This window comes from Topomyia yanbarensis, chromosome 3, assembly GCF_030247195.1.
Source record: "Topomyia yanbarensis strain Yona2022 chromosome 3, ASM3024719v1, whole genome shotgun sequence".
Lineage (NCBI taxonomy): Eukaryota > Metazoa > Arthropoda > Insecta > Diptera > Culicidae > Topomyia > Topomyia yanbarensis.
Window position 1 is genome coordinate 253,201,984 of NC_080672.1, and position 17,930 is coordinate 253,219,913.

The window sequence follows — 17,930 nt, forward strand, 5'->3', positions numbered from 1 at the left end:
AGCGACTACTGGTCATGAACCAAGCAAAAACTTAGGAGGATGCAAAGGAATCGAGTTAGGAATCAAAAAGGCACACTAAACAATTCATTAAATGGGTACCAAAAAATAGTAACAAATAATTTCCGATTTTCGCTGAACAGATAGTGAAGGGGTGAATAAATCCATGAACTGTCAATTCATGACCGTCCGATACCTGACCAACAGGGCCTATATATTGCTAGATGCTTGTTCTAAACTGGGCGGATGGAGCTAACAGCACAGACTCACAGACAAAACACTCGAAAACAATGCTTCGCCCGCTTTAATGGTCAATTTAAATATATTTTTAGTTGGGACTGTGGCCACATTTGCAATTATGGCGCCACTGACATATCAGCAAGCATATTACCTCTAGTGAAAAATTGTTCCCAAACCTGAGGGGTAACCCACCAGGAAATGAGTGTTTGGGACCGTGGATAAAAGGTGGAGCTAGTGTTCTGGGAAAATTGCCGGATCGATGTTTTTTGAGGGAATTCTCTCATAGTGTTATCTCTGTTATCTCAGGGTATATTTTCAATTCTTTCGCTATTTTGAATTGATTCCGTCGCATGCTAATCTTCGGTGAAAAGCAAAGTAACTAAAATCGATCGAAATGAACTGGAATTCTGGCAGGTTCCAGTTCGTATGCCGGCTCCAGTGACACAACCGATTCTAACTAGAATCGGTTGTGTCACTGGAGCCGGAATGCAAACTGGAACCAGCCAAAATTCCGGTTCATTTCCGGCTGAGCTTAACTGGGTTGTATTCTCAAAAATGCGTGAAACATAGTCATAAAATGGGTAGTCTAGATTTACCTTGTAGAACGAGACCCCATGTTCATAATGACATGGAGATAGTAGCGCTTTGCTCCCTCTAGTAGCTAAAATTTATTAATTACCTCTTATTTTTCTGGCCTTCCCTATAGATGGCGCAAAGATTGTTACCGCGAATGTTGTAGTCTGCTGCGTTTTCAGTCAATAGATGTCATCAATGATCTTAAGGCGAATGTGATCGCTCCTCAGAAACTGTTAATAGGTGGCATCTGAATTCTAAAGAAGAAATGGATCTCGCCACAGCGTTAAATATGCCTGTTTTTTCAGTGCACATTTTGGGACCCAGTAAGCTCAACCGGAAATGAACCGGAATTCTGGCTGGTTCCAGTTCCTATTCCGGCTCCAGTGACACAACCGATTCTAGTTAGTGGAGCCAGTGGACGAACTGGAAACAGCCAGAATTCCAGTTCATTTCCGGCTGAACTGTAAACTGTAAGTAAGTAAACTGGGGAGCAGCCGCAGCAGCATTCGCTATAAAGTTATGGGCCATCACCACAGTTTATAAAGAACAGTTGCGCAAAGGCTGAAGCAAATCTACCTATCGAACACTCAAAATGTCTACCTATCGAACACGAAGAATAACAATGCTCGAATGCGTGGGGAGTATCGTTATTATGTGATCATAATTATAAGATAAAATTCAATGATGTAATATTAACATTATTTCAAACCAGGAATATTTCGCTTAAAGATATAATTATTAAAAAAAATATGTGCACTGATATTTAAATTTCGTACTATTTAAAACACCGGAACAGCTCTGGGTAGTGTTAATAATGTTCCACTGACAGTGGAAATATGAAAGTATTCCTCATAGTTAAAGTGCAGCTAAAATTTTGACAAATTTGTGTATGCATTCCACTTATGTACTTATTCAAATTTATCTTACGCTGCAAATTCGACTGTTTTTGTCACTCCCCAATCAGACGGCAAGCGGCAAAAATCAATACATTTCGTTCTTAGTAGCGGATCAGTTGGAAACCAGAAAAGCTTAAATTCTTTATACGATGTTATCGTACTAATTTTCACAAAATAAAACTAAACACTTAATTTTAAATTTTAAAATGCGCAAAATTAACTTCTAACTGAAGCGTTCGGATGAAGTCATTTGAAATTTAACTAAAAATAAAAGGTTGCCAAAATTTAAAAAAGATCAATGATTGATCCAATGTTGCCAATCCTCTTTACGCAACTCTACCATTAAAAACTCTGGGCCATCACTAATTACATAAGGGAATATGGGGGTGGGGGAGGTTCAAAATATCTTACAAATTCTTATCTGAGGGGGAAGGAGGGTTAGTCTTTTCTTACGTAACAATAGAAGTATGAAAAATGAAATCAATAAGAAAAATATTCTTTACACAAGAAAAGAGTATTATTTCATATTTGTGCCATGAACATGTTGTATATCATTCAAAATGAGCACATATTGTACATCATAGTCAAGAAAGGGGGCACCTCGAATTAAAGTGTTTTATAGCAGCAGGATATGATTGTTTAATTAGTTATGGAATTTTGTAGATTGTTGCCAACGTGAGGAGTGGCTTAATTGTCAATTATGTTGGAGCAGTTACACTGAAAAAAATCCAAACGTTAATTCTATTTGCTTCAAACCGCTTAAAATTCATATGAAGAAGAAATGCTATTGTTATCACGCGCGCACATACCTTCTATGTGTCAACTGTATAAACTATGTATGCACACACATAAGTTATATGTGCATATTGTTATAGAATGGGGTTTTATGTGCCTAATAGTTATGAAATGTGAATGTAAGACTAATATTTCTTGTAAATACACACATTAGGTTTATGTGCCAGCAAATAGTGTCTATATGCCTCCGTTAATTGCAAAAATCTATGTGTAAAATCAATAGTCATAACGTTTACTTTTTTTTGAGTGTAGGGATCATCCATAAATGACGTAGCATTTTTCAGTGATTTTTAGCACCCCCTCCCATATCGTAGCATTTCGTCACAAACCCCTAAATATCCCCTGGTAATTACGTAGCCTGAAGGTAAACCTCCCCCCCTTGACCCCGTAAAAAATTTAAAAAATGAAAAAACGATGTTAGTTATATGAAACGGGTAAAGCTACGTAGCATGATATGACCCCCTACCCTCCTGTCGTCACACATCATCACAAAATACAAAACTCCCCCGCTCCCATATAATGCTACGTCATTTATGGATGATCCCTTACAGCAATTTATTGAGTCTTGGTGGTACATTGCTCTGATAGGGAACTGGACTCATAATATGGCTTACAAGTTAAAAAGTGTTGATGCCCTTCGTGTTGCTAAAAGATGTCCTTCTTTTCAAACCTTCGGTTCAAGCTCACAAGCTATCCGGAAAATGTTCTGTCATGCGATTGTTAAATATCTTGTAGGCTGTATATTTCCAGAATGTGAGCTGTATTTTACTTCAATAAAGCTCAGAATAAATTCGCGCCACAAAAGAATATAGAATGTTTTAAGTTCTAAATCACAAAGCAATAGATTCAAAGAAAGTGGAATGTAGCGAAGCAGATTATGTGAACTAAATCGGAGTTTCTAAATATTTCCGAAATTTGGATACAAATAAAATTACTGCAGATCAATACAGTTAAATTTTGTCATGAAATTTCTTGTAACAATTACAATTACGTATCGTTTTCGCTACCGTATTATTTATTGAATTAACAATATATATTTTTTTATTATGAAAATCATGATAAGATCTTATGTAGGGGGAGGGTGAGTTCATTAAAATCTTACGAACCCTTATCATGGGGGGAAGGGTAGGTTGAAAGTTCTAAAAAAACATCACGTAATTAGTGTACGGTCCCCTATGACGTCGTTTATATTCCTGGTGTGTATTTTTATCAGAATTTGATGCTCATCCAAAATTAATTGGATTGAAAAAAATACTTGATGCTGGTTAATTTAAGGTAATATTGCATAATAATAATTTTGAAAGTATATTCGCTGGTAAAAAAGTACACATTTATATAATAATTGACCTTTCTACTCACGTTAGAAAAGAAACGCTGCCGAATTATATCGCGAGGAAAACAAAAAAAAAATTGCACTGCAAAAAGCGGTTGAGGTTAGGTATTTCGTGAGGCAAACAAACCAAACTCCTTTGGTTTGACTTTGCATCTGTGGTTGTAAATCAACTGTCAGAATTCTTAATTTGTAATGGGGTTCCACACATAATTCTTATAGTTGTTGCGTTCACAGTATATAATATTTATGTGGCCATCAATAAATGTTACATACATGATACATGAAAGTTATGTGATGTCCGATATGGGTGTTATGGATTCATACATACAATTTATATTTCGGAAATATAATATTTATTTGTGTCAAAATGATATTCATTTCACATTGAAATGGCGTTGTTTTTAATAAAAAAATAATCTTTAATTGTACACATTTGATTGTGTTCGTTCAATTACCTTCGTAGCGTGTGTCGATAAGAATTAGCTGAGAAGTCTCTCAGAACAGCAAGCCACCTTTCCACACATACACAATTATAACAAGCCTGAAACCTACAGAACGGGTTCAGTACTATGTTGGACAAATTCATAAACAGGTGGACTAAGCTTTTTCTGTTTTATCCACTTCTCGTGTTATCTTCGTTTCTCAGCACAGAGAAACTTACTAAATAATATATAATATAATAAAACTCATCTGCTGCTTGCAATATTTTGATGTTCTGACTCATTCACGAATAGCACATATAAATTATGTGTTAAACATTATGTATTTTTGCAGTATTCCGTCTACACATGATAAATATATTGACAACTCCTAAATTTCACATGTCACCCATCTTTTTAATTGCTTAAACACATCTTAAATATGTGTAGAAACATCATAAGTATCACCGAAGCACATTAAAATTTTGTGTCACACATAATAGTTATTTGCTTGCGTGCATATAGAATTCATGTGTTGCCACGCATTGAAATTATATTTTTCAAAGGGCACCTATATAAATTTCATGAGGCGTGCTAAAACATTGTATATTTGAAGCACATATTAATCGTGTTTTGCTTCATGCATCTAATTATACACACATAATTTTTAAATGACTCTTATAAAATTTATTAATGAGGAATTTATGTGCTTTACCACATAAAAATTAGAACAGGTTTTTAACGCGTTGTTTGATAACTACATTGAGGCATTGGGAACAGTGTTTCGAAGGGGAAGCGAAGTTTGATTAGGTTGATTGTTTATAAACATAAACTTGCTCGTCGAAAAATTGCATACATTTCAATATTTGCTAAAAATGTATTTTTTGAGAATGTGTAGATTTGAGGCTAAAACTCAATGTGATTAACAATAACCATAATATGTTCGAGAGTAGAAGGAAAATGAAAAAAAATAACTTTCCGTTTGTATCTAGCAGGTCAGAATTGGTTTTTATGAGCTTTTGATTTTTGTTGCACTATCAATTATATAAGATATATTATAACCAGAACCTAAAATTCTCATACCTATTCAATGAACGACGAAATTCAGAGAATTCATCTTCGTCCTTTCCCTGTCTCTTTCGTCGCTAAATGCATGAAAAAATTCTCGATACTACGAAAACGAGTAGCAGCAGCAGCGACTTTCGTTTTCCTATGACAATCCGAAGTTGCAATCTCGTTTTGATGCATGCTCTGCAATTTGCTCTTATTCATTAAATGAAATTAATGCAATGTGCATCTAATAATGCAACTAGAACATAGTTAAAATGAGAAATATGTACATCGATCAGGCTTCCGTCTTACAATACCATCATTAGCTCGCTATTCTACAGAATCGAGCATCGACAAATAAATATCATTGCTAGTGTATTTTCGTTTCCCCAGCAGTAAGTTCAATATCGAAGTTACCAATATCATTCTGAATCTCAAAGCGAAAACGAGCGTGCGGAGAGAATAATGAAAATGCTTGCTTTGTCCTAGCCCGTTGTCTCATTTTCGATTTCGCAAAGTGCTAGTGGTATGGAAAGAAGCTTCGTTCTTTCGTCAGTTTCACCTGATTTTGGCAAATGAAAAAAATTAAAGGGTTGTGTACAGGACACGACCACAGTGACATTAATAATGGAGCTTTTTTCAAGAGCGTGCAAATGAATTTTATCTATCACATATATCGACTCACGTTCTTGTTCACTCGCCTGTTTTCATATGTTACAATTTGCTATATACCCATCAAAACATAATTTATTGAAGGTCTTTTAACGGTAATCTATTAATTAATCAAGTATCTCACTAGGTGATTGGCATTATTTGGCTGATCCATCTAGTAAAAATAGGCTGGTCTGTCCAGAAAATATATTCAAAAGAAAAGTTCGATATTGAGAGCTGTGATGCGGAAGCCCACACTCGCCAACGGAAATATACAGCTTCTCCATGAAATATCGTCGCTGTTGTGCTATCTTATGACACACGCCATTTTGGGGTAAACTGGCTTAGATATGCCACATTACTCGTCTAACGAATCTCTACAAGATGGCGTTTCCAGAATTTTGAAATTTTGCTTAGTTATCGAAATATAACGAGAAAAGTGATTAGAAATTGTGAGTTTTTTATTCAAATCATTATATCTTGGGATTGGCTCAAGTTATAATGATGTTTTAGTTGCTTTTATGTGTAAAAATGTCGTAGGAATACAATGGCATAATAATTTTCGAAAGAAAAATACATGTATTGGGAGCAAAATACAGTTTTAGCTTTAAACTGGAAATATTGCCTATTTGGCAACACTGTAACCAAAAATAACTATTTTTTGTAGATTTCCTGACTTTTTTTCAAAATGCATCTAACCGATTGTTTATAGACCAAATTAAACCAAAGATATGAATAAAAGTTCATAATTGGTGATTTTATTCTATGGAAAAATTTTCATGCACGATTATGACACGTCATACAAATTTTTTCATCAATACACACCTATGACACGTGTGAGTACAACTTTTGTTTACATTTTTAGTGAAAACTCGCAACATAGTCAACCGATCTTCGTAATATTCGTGAGATTAATACAGAATAGGTAGAAGCATCAATTGTCTTCTCTGAATTGTTTCTACCATTTATAAATTTCATGATATTCAATCTCAAACTTTAAAAATAGTTTTTCTCGAAATGTGCAAAATGGCGCTTGTTATAAGATAGCACAACAGCGACGATATGAAATTTCATTTTCCATTTAAATTTTCAATAATGTACTAATGAACTTAGGTAAACAATCTTAAGGTTAAGTATTTTTTTGATCGATTAGTGGTGGAAAAAATGAAATTATTTGATAAATTACACTGTTATGCAACGTTCGCACTACCAGTTAAAACGGGTTTTTATGCTATCTTGGCGATATTTTTCTTGTTGCTAATTATTAAAACGTGTTATAACTCTGTAGTGTAAACATTGTATTATTAAACCAATTCTGCAGCGTTTTATGTTATATAGGTGTTTTATGTGGTAATAGGACTGACATAATTATATCTTCAGTACAGCGGTTTGTTTCATAATTTAAATCAGATTTATTTTAAAATTTAAATTAGTATACCCAAACGTTGTATTTGTTGTATACTTTAAAACACAATTAGAACTGTGTTTTAAATACATAGGGTAGGACAGATATTCTGACTGGATAAACTGGGAAAACAATTTTAAGTCCAGTAACGCTTAAGACATGGCTTGAATTTGAATCGAAAAAGAACACCCGCTTAAACTGCTGCTGGGACGGTAAGTTCTGTTTTAAAATTTTCCGTTGTGTGCAGTACGAAACAAAAGTGTTTGAAATTAGAAAACAAAAAGTTCTGCTGGGAATGTGATTGTTTCCGATGCAATTACACTCAGATTTTTCACGCAGGGGGTACAGGCTGTGTAAATGAAAACAGCGTAAATTTAAAAAAACGCGTTAATGAAAACCGCGTAAATAAACCTGAGTGTACTCTCCTATATAAAATACTACGCTGCTGAACAGTGCAATAACTACAGAAGCACGTTGTCAGATGCCTTACTGCCTTACTCTACGCAGCTACAAAGCGCCGTAAACATGGATTAACAAGTTACAACGCATAAAAATAAATATATTTTTTTCAAACGCAACACTCTTAAGCAGCACACACCGTATTGCATTAAGTCCAAACCACCCCGTTCGACATAAGAACAAAAACTGATTCAAACGGGTACGCGTCACCTCTATTTATAAACTAACCGTATATGGTTTAGTCACTTAGGTGCGAGTGTGTGCAAATGCCAACGTTACCGAAAATCGATAGCGCTTATTGCATCGCCCGGAGACGATGTTGCTCGTATGGGATAAGAGCAACAACCAGCGTTGCCATTATTTATTTTGGAAAATCCGCAAATTTGATATCACTGGCTGACGTAAAAATCCGCAAAAATCCGCAAGCAATAATTTTTTTTTCACCGTTAAGGGCTTTTCAAGCTTTTTTACAATCTATTATCGATATGTATGAATAACTTTTATTTTTCAATTTTCAAATGTTTGACTGAAAACTTTTTCCACACTCGCCGCTGAATTTGGGAGAAAATCCACTTTCTCAATGAACTAAAGGAGCTACGGAAATTCGACCAGACGCATATTTAGTTCTGCGCACCAGAAATTTTCAAAAAGGAACATTTAAAAAAATCATGAATTGAAAATATAAAAATTGAAAATTAAATGATCGAAAAATCACAATTAAAACCTAATAAATTCCAAAAATAAAAAATAATGAAGATTAAAAAATAAAAGCATCGAAAAATTAAAAAAGCCTGAACTGAAAAATGACCAAAAAGCACAAAAATTTTAGGATGCGTCAATCAAATTCAAAGGGGCGGGCATAGCGTAGATAATAAATCGTTCGCAGCTCACTTGGATTCAATTATCAATCTCGCACATAGAGTTAGAGAGTTTTCTAAAGAGATTTTTCTATCCTGAAAAAGGAGGCAAATGACCCTAAGGCTAAAACGTCTATAATCGAAATAAAAACAATCTATCTCAGGAACTCACTAATTTAAAAATCAAAATGCCTCAAAATTTCAAGTTAATTGATTTAAAATTTTAGAAATTAAATTTTTTTTAAATCTAAAAACTATGAAATTAAAAAAAAACGTTGTTTAAAACTTCAAAAAAAATCTTTTCAATATTCAAAAATTTAAATGTTTAAAGGAATTAAAAATTGAAAATTGAAAGATATAAAAATTTAAAAAAAATATTAAAATCTGAGGATTCAAAAATTTAAAAAGTTGAAAATTTGGAATCCAGAAATTTAAAAAATTGAAGATTTAAAAATCTAATAAGCAATTAAAATATTTTTTTTGTAGGTTCAAAATTGGAAATTTAAAAATTTACAGGCCTAAACATTTAATTTGAAATTTTGAATTTTAAAAGTTGAAATGCATAAAAATTTAAAAATATAATCGTTAAAAAAATTAAATTCAATAGTAAATATATTTAAGAATTCAAGAAGTTAAACATTTAAATATTTATAGATTTTAAAATTTGAAGATATGTTAATCGAAAATTTTGTGATATATAAATTAAATCAAAATTTGGGAATTAAAAAGTTAAAAAACATAAGGTTTAAAGGATTAAACATTAAAAACTTTAAAATTCAAAGATTTTAAAGTTCCATTTCTTCTCAAAATTTAAAAATCGGAAATATAAAAATTTGAGAATCCAAGAATTTTGAAATTTAATAAATTGAAAATCAATAAGAAAAATATTCATAAATTCAAAACAAAAAAATTAAATATTCATAAATTTGATTTTAAAGCATTATGCTTTCAAAATTATAGACTTTGAAATCTGTAAAGTTTTAAAACTTTAGCGTTTTTGAATTTTAATGCTTAAAAATTTAAAGTAATACTTAGCGAATAGTTGAAACAACGAGAAAAGCGGAATCGAAGAAACAATCTCAGTTTATAGTATTTTTTGTCGAACTTCAACACTTGTATTGCCGTCGATTAAAAAAAAGTTACATCGCACACTAACTTAAACCTATTTTTAATTTGAACGATTCTTTACTAATATTAAAATCAAACAAATGATAGACACTGTTGACGAGTTGACAGCAAACATCCAAAGGATTGTACTGCGTGCAATGTGTGGAGCGTAGGAAAAAATCAATTCTTCGGAAAGATCTTCCAGGAACGTTGAGGTCAAGTTTTACTAGAAGCGCAGGAGAGTCTACGTTGTCTGTCAGAAGGTCGAAAATGAAAAGTCGTTTTTGAAAGATCCTTCTGTCTCGTAACGTAGGGAGATTGATGAGGGTACAGCGATCTTCATATGGAGGAAGCTGGAAACGATTTTGCCAGGGTAACCGACGAAGTGCAAACCTGATAAAGTTCTTCTGTACCCGTTCGATACGATTAATATGTATGGTGTGATAAGGAGCCCAAACAGTAACGCCATATTCTGGAATACTGCGTACCAGTGTAATGCATAGTGTTGCGTTTGATGAGTCCAACTCGTGAAAAAGTGATTGTGCTGCATTTTTGAATATTCACACTCATTTCGTTTCTGTCACTCCAGTCAATGATCCTATCGACGTCCATTTGCAATGCACAACAGTCTATCATAGTTGTTATGACACGGTAAATGTTCAGATCAATAGCATACATGACTTTAAAAGACGATAATTCACTGCAGAGGTTGTTCACAATGAGCACAAATAGAAGAGTTCCTCCCTTGAGGAACGCCAGATGAAATGTGGAAAGGATCCGAGAGTATAGATCCAAGTTGCACCGAGGCGCTACGGTTCGTAAGGTACGAGAAGATCCAATTAGTCAGCCAGTCCGGCAGTCTAGTCCGCCTTAGCTTTTCCACAGCAAGCTGATAAGGAACACGGTCGAAAATAATCAACACTTAATGTATTTTTATTGAGTTCTCAATGGTTGCTGAAACTATTTCGCTGAGGTTCAGCAACCAAAATTTACTTTGCCGTTTCGAAATCAATTGTTTACTCGTTCCGGAAATTTTATAGCTGAGTTAAGTGAGTAGGGAAACATGGGAGACTTGACCAAGCGCAGAATTCTATTATTGGCTATGACGAAGTCCATTAGGTTCCAAAAAATTTTCAAAAAAAATTCTATGCTTTGTAATTTTAAAAGGTAATTTTAAAAGTTTGGAATAAAAAATCCTTTCCTTATAGAAAATATTCCGTAATTAATACATTTAAGTTAAATTATGTAATTTTTTTTCAAATTTTGTATAGACATATCTACTCGACTAATAATTACATTCAAAGTACTTATATCACATCTTATTCCTTATAGTGAAACGATTTTACATTAATCAGAACATTGGAATTATTATTACTAAAATTTTCACGACATCGAACGTAAGAACCAATGTTGGGGAGACTTGACCAAGTGACAATAATCTGAAGAAGGATACCAAATTTCTGATATTTACTACGCTGTGGTATCTACTACTACTGTTAATGTTAATCACGTCACACAAAAATCCCACCTAAAATACCAGGCTATATAATTTAGTATTAGTAGTCAAGGTTAGCAGTAATATGGATAATTTGGTAACGTGTGAACATGCAATGTAAGCAGTACCGATAATCCTTAAAATGAAATACATTTAAAAATCGAAATTTATGAAACGCAACCCTTTTATATTTTTTACTGTTACCTGAGGATCTGGACAATATGGAAAAAAGGATTACAGTATGTTTTATGTCTATATTTTTTGTCCTGGTTTTTCAATTTTTGCTTGGTCAAGTTTCTCCAGGCCTTGGTCAAGTCTCCCCGCAGTTAACCGGAGAAAACGTTCACCGAAAAACTTTTATATCTTTTGCAAAAATAATTTAAAAATTATGCAAAAAAATCATAAGCATGCACATTACCTTTCTACATCATATCTCAATGAGTTTTGAAGGATTGAAAACTTTTTAGAGAGTTATGCAGCTTTAGCTGAAAACCTGGTCAAGTCTCCCCATGTTCCCCTATATGTCAAAGTCGGCTACATCCCTGTACGCCAATGATTGCATAATTTAATTTATTAAAATAATATAATGTTCGTATTGTGATTAAACATACAATTTAAAATTGAAAAATTAAGGCCAACCATTTGATTCATTCATGAAAAATCCGCAAAAAATCCGCAAATGCAGAAAATCCGCAGAAAAATCCGCCACTCTATTTCAAATTGCGGAAAATCCGCAAGATTGCGGAAAAATCCGCAACTATGGCAACGCTGGCAACAACTGATTTAAACGGACATGCGTTGCATCTATTTATGACTTTTCGTGTTTCATTGAGCAACTAAGCTGCCTTCTCTTGACGGCTGTGTCTGAGAAATCTGCCTGACGAATGGTAATTTTCCCGTTTTTCGTGAACTTTTTAATTTTACCAATTTCCAAAAGTCTACTTTTATTGGGGAGATATTAAATTATTCACCCTTATTCTTGTTTACGACGAATGCGAGATTCGTTCGAAAGTGGTTTGTATTCCCGTTTACGACTGCAAAATCAAATGGGTTTACTATTCGTTCGAATCGCTTTCGAACGAATATCGAATTCGTCGTAAACAAGAATATTTAAGTTAGGTGTTTCTGAATCGGTTGGTGTATGAATGATTAAAATCCATCTAGTAATATCGGAGTTATAAGCGTGCAAACCTTACATAGTTTCGTTACATGGGTTTAGGTTTCCTAGAATTAAAAAAAAATCCATTTAAGACAATAACACATCCAAACCCATGCGACTTGCGCGACTCTATAGGTTGCTTCATCACCACGCAGAAAAAAAATAGTAAAAATAAACAAATTTTAAATAACAATGTTCCCGTTTGATATAGTGACAAATAAGATTCAGGTTTGACTCAATCAATGCTGTTGCTTGAAATTACGAACAAATTCATTTGTTGGCTTTTCAATAGTTTCAACAAATATTTCGTTTGAAACAATATCATGATAAGCTTAATCGCTTAAACCGAAAGCAATATCGAAATTGATCGTAGAAACGTTGAATTTACAACAGTTTTATTTGTTAACAACAAATTTTCTTGTAACATCAATGTACTTACGATGCAGTTTTGATTTCAGAATGTATGGGAAAAGATCAATTTTTTCATTGTTACATCCCTTAACGATGTAAAAATCGGGTTTACAATGAAATTGGATGTAGAAACAACAAATGTTGATTATATTTCCATTGTAAATTTTCCAGAATAACATTGTTTTTCGCTGTATTGTAACAATAAAAAATGCTGTAATACTGTTGTGCATTTCTACTCGGGCGAACAAACAAGTTCGAAGAAACGAAAACAAATCTTTTGTATTAATCAAAGGAAAGAACAACTCAAATTTAGTTGAAATTAAACAAGGATTCGGCTGGTTTTTAACAAAGGCATCAGTTAGATCTAACAAATTTTATTATGATTCAACAATGTTTCTATTTAAAAATGTAAACAGAAGTATTTGTTGAGCTAACCCTAATAAAAATCGTATGATTTAAGAGCCTTACGACCTGTTCAGAGTATCATCCAAACAATATGTGGAATCGTTGCACTATGTGGGTTAAAGTTAGTGTATAATAATTAACATGCTTTCGAAAAACGCCCATTTCAGTTTGAAACAGTCATTCGCCACGTTTTAGATTCAACTAAACGTTTTGTTAATTCAAAAATGCCTGATTCTTCTGCGAACGGCGCCGGTGGTTGAGTGGTAATTAAGGTTTAAACATAATATGCGTGTACTCGTATAAGGACACCCGCTATCTATATAGCTAGAGCTTGAGCTTGTGCGGACACCCGCTATGCATATATATGAAAAACTGACACAATTTTTCCAAATTAATGATCCCTATTGTGAAAAGCATCACACTGAGACGTCCAAAAACTGTTTCAAAATCGTTCAACACTACCGATAAATCGGTAGGTCTCGCCACCCTGGTGGGCTGTGACTGTTGACAGTCCACTGGTGTTGAGGGCTAGTTGCTGTGTGTGACTATATGCCCTGCCAGTTTTCTTGATAATGCAGTTTTCGGTTATAGCGAAGACTCCATATCAAGAAGACTGATATCTCTTTCCTTCCCCCATACAAACGAGAAGCGACAGAGGTTACAGCTCCTCTATTGGAAGAAGGGAGGAAGCTTTATGTAAAAATGTATATGTGTGTGTGCATCACTATGGAAAGTACCACCTTTACCCGCAAGTGGCGTTGCTGTTACTGTCTCCGGATTCTGGACAGAGTTGCCAGTCTTCTTGATATGGAGTCTTCGGTTATAGTCAATAAATGTTGTCAAGCGACGGTGCAAAGATTGTTACCGCATATGTTGTAGTCTGCAACGTTTGCACTTCACCGCCAATAGATGGCATCATAGATCTTAAGTGGAATTCTCGTGTGATTCCTCTACAAATTTTGTTCATAGGTGGCATCTGAAGTCTAAAAGGGACTTTCGAAGACATCTCGGTTGAAAAATTCTCATGTCATGTCTCTGCAAAAAATCTGCTCCGCCAAATGACAACGAACCTTCCCTATAGATGGCGCAAATATTGTAACCGTAAGCGTTTGCAAGTGACAGTCAATAGATGTCATCATAAATCTTAAGGGGAATTCTTGTGTGATATTTCCAACAGTTTTGTTAATAGGTGGCATCTGAATTCTAAATGAGAACTTTCATTTTGTGAAATGAATCTCGATTCCACAGCAACATCCGAAATTAATATAAAAATTCCAGAAAATTAGTAGGATTCGTTCAAATTTTTAAAGCAGCAAAATAACTGCAATACTCAAATGAGACACCTTGGAAAAGCGGCCATCCTGGAAAACCAAAAAAGCATTTCTCACGCCGTTGGAAAATCTTCAGGAAAATGAATCAATGCATTCGGGTCATTGATAGAGCACTGATTGTCATGAAGATTTTTCCAACGGTGTGAGAAAAAACTCTTTTTCGTTTTTCAAGATGGCTGCTTTTCCAAGCTTTCTCAGTTGAACCTTAATGCATTTTTGGCAGAAAAGTTTTCTTAGTCGCTATAAAATAATACGTTTATATTCTTTTTTACCATAATTTAATGCTCCTCACAAGAGGGCAACACAAACGTCGATTGATTGTTTCTCTTTTTTCTATCCCGCGTTATAGCATATGCTCGAACTGTCAGTTTCGTGCGTAAAAAGGTTTCTAGCAAAACAATTTAAAAGGGCTCAACTAAAAAATGTGATCAAATCGATTTTTCATGTTTACCATTAAAAACTATCTAGCTGAACACGTACACAATGCAACATTTGATTATATAGCATTTCGATAATGATTTTATCACAAATTATAAAAATTCCTTATGGATTTTTTAATCATAAAAATGCATAACTGATTATGAAAGAGTAATACCAACGTTATACGTTGGTTACGCTGAGTCCAAGAAAGATAAAATGCTTTTAAAACGGCCTAATTAACACTCATTATAAAAGGATTATAAAAGATTAGGACCTACTCGATGAAGTACAACCAAGATGAAGTATAACCAAGATAGCCGTCAATTTGGATTTACCTTATTTCTTCTAGCTTTCGGTAAAATATCAAATCTGAAAAGTATTCACTTGTATTGAGTGTTCAAGTAGAAGTAGAAATAATGTACCTACATGAAATCAAATAGTATCATTTTTTTAAATAATATGATTTTTGACTGTATTTTCTTCTGCAATTTTCTCAATGTTCACGTTTGGCTTTTTTCAAATGTTGGGCTAGGTGTTCCTTATCGTGTGTGTCAAACGGCAGAGAAAGAAAACATTAAAACAGCCGCAACTGCACCAACAAGAGAAGCAGTATAGGTGAAAGATCGTCGATCGAAAGTTGGCAATATTTTCCCGTCAAATTTGTACCGTTTATCAGTAGTACACCGTTATCAGTGTTCGCTTCCGAATGATATTGTGGGCGTAATTTTTGTCTATCATTGTTCGTAATGCGCTACTAAATTTCTGTTGTGAAAATAGTGATCGTATTTTTGTTATCTTGTCGCAATAGTTGTGTTTATTTTTAGTCAAGTGTTTGTGGGTAGCTTCCTTGATAAAGAAATGGTAGAATATCAGTGCTGATTCACTAAAAGACGAGCATATAGTTTTATTGGATTGCACAAGTTTGTAACAGCTTTGATTCAGAACGTGAAGTGATCGCTTTGATTTGAAACGCGAGGAAGAAAGAGAAAAGCGAATAACAAAATCCAAAGCAGTTCAAGTTTCTAGAAATGGCCGATGATTATTATTTGCATAACAACATATCAAATAGTGACGACTCGGAATCGGAGCTCAATTTGAGCACACCGGAGTTAAAAGGATATCTGAGCAAATGGACTAATTACATTCACGGATGGCAGCCACGATTCATTGTCCTAAAGGATGGCACTCTTTCCTATTATAAAAGTGAACAGGACAGCGATTTTGGATGCCGTGGAGCGATTAGTCTACAGAAAGCTACAATTAAGGTGAGAGCGGCGTAGATACGTATTGAAGAACTGGTCCAATTCGAAGGTTGTTTTGTTATCTTCATGAACGGAGAGATGAGGTGATATTTGGATTTGCTTTGTTTAGTTTGTGCTGACAGCTGTCTCTTATTTGTAATTTGCAATTTATTAATTTTTGATTAGAATCAGGGAATATAGAATATGAAGCATTTATGAATGCTTTTTCTAGGTCACTCAAGATTGAGTTCGATGTTTAAATTATCCATCTTTTCTATCAAAATTTTGTACGCTTTTCTATATAGCGATTTTGTTCTCGATGTCATTGACACGTAAACAAAAGGGTGTGTTTGTACATGAACAGTAACAGGTTCCATGGCATGGAATCACATACCTAATATTTTGGCTCATACAACTTCCCGAGGTTGTCGACGTGGAAATTAAAGAACGATCTTTATCATAGTTGAAATCAGCCTAGATGAAACGATCCCCACCAATTTGTTCTAGCAAATCATTTCGCCATGGCATTTATCGAGCATACCTGAGTATCTCATGCTCATACTTTCATAGTTCACATCTTAACAGCTACTAATATGACTAGAACAGGCCTTTTTTAATTTTTTTTTATTAGATCAAGAAGAAATATAGCGTAGTAGTAGTGAAAAAAGTATTCGAGAGCAAAGATCAATACTGTTAGCATTTTTTATCATATTTATTAACAGTTTGGCAAAAGTTTTATTTGAGTAGATAAACTAGATGACAAGACACACTTTGAAACAAACACGTGTATTTTTTTCTAGTCTAGCTTATAATGGCGGTTGATTTTATCTTGTTCGTTATGTTCAAGCTGCCTCTATTCTCACATTAATCGTTTGCACCAGCATAATAGCAACGACCAGTTAGAAATGTTTGTCGTTCGTTGAACACACGTCCAACGCTTTGGACTCACGTGGGATGACTTCATCTTACTGGGTGGAAGACGTAAACTACTATTGTCAAAATAAGGGTTCGTAACATATTATGAACAGGACGATGTTGTCCGTCATGGTGCGCAAAAAGCTGAATGTCAAATGCTTGCATGCTTGCAGGGGCGCATCCAAAGGTGTGGTCCTGAAGGCTCGGATCCCCTCCGAAATTTACTATTTAGTTATTATTTTTATTTATAATTATTCAATTTCAAATGGAATTTTTCATTTTAGTTAAATTTAGGCATCAATTTTCATATAATTCAGACCCCTCTCGATTTTTTTTTCTGTATCCGCCCCTGTACGCTTGTCAAAATGTTTTAGCTCCCAAGTTTTAGCTAAAAGAGCAAATCTGTTCATACTTTTTTATTATCCATCAACGCTCGGATGAATGGCTTTTTTAGCATAACACAAATACAATGATTCAATTGTTGATAAGCGAAAACCACTTTGGGTTTAAAGTGATTCATTTATCTTGGAGCGGTACTGCTGCCGACAGTTTTGTTCAATATTGAATATGTACTTTTTTCGATATGCGAGCTATGACACATCTAATGTAGATGTTATTCGACCTTAGGTTCAAATTTGATTGCTCCAATTGTCCAATTTATTATTTAATCAATGGAAGGTAGCGTAAAAATTATTTATTGCCATAGTTTCGAGTAACTCAACGTCACACCCCTAAACTTCCAATATCTAAATTTTCCTTTCTATCTCC

The 17,930-nt window shown here is 34.1% G+C and overlaps 1 protein-coding gene across 1 annotated transcript in view; it reads left to right on the plus strand.

Annotated features, from left to right (window-relative positions):
• Positions 1–15,563: 15,563 nt before the first annotated feature.
• LOC131690359 (ceramide transfer protein) overlaps positions 15,564–17,930 on the plus strand; it is a 48,079-nt gene continuing 45,712 nt past the window's right edge. Inside the window, exon 1 of the mRNA XM_058976070.1 lies at positions 15,564–16,271. Within this exon, the coding sequence (XP_058832053.1) occupies positions 16,035–16,271 (237 nt within the window). The 5' untranslated portion in view covers positions 15,564–16,034. The remainder of the gene's footprint in view (positions 16,272–17,930) is intronic.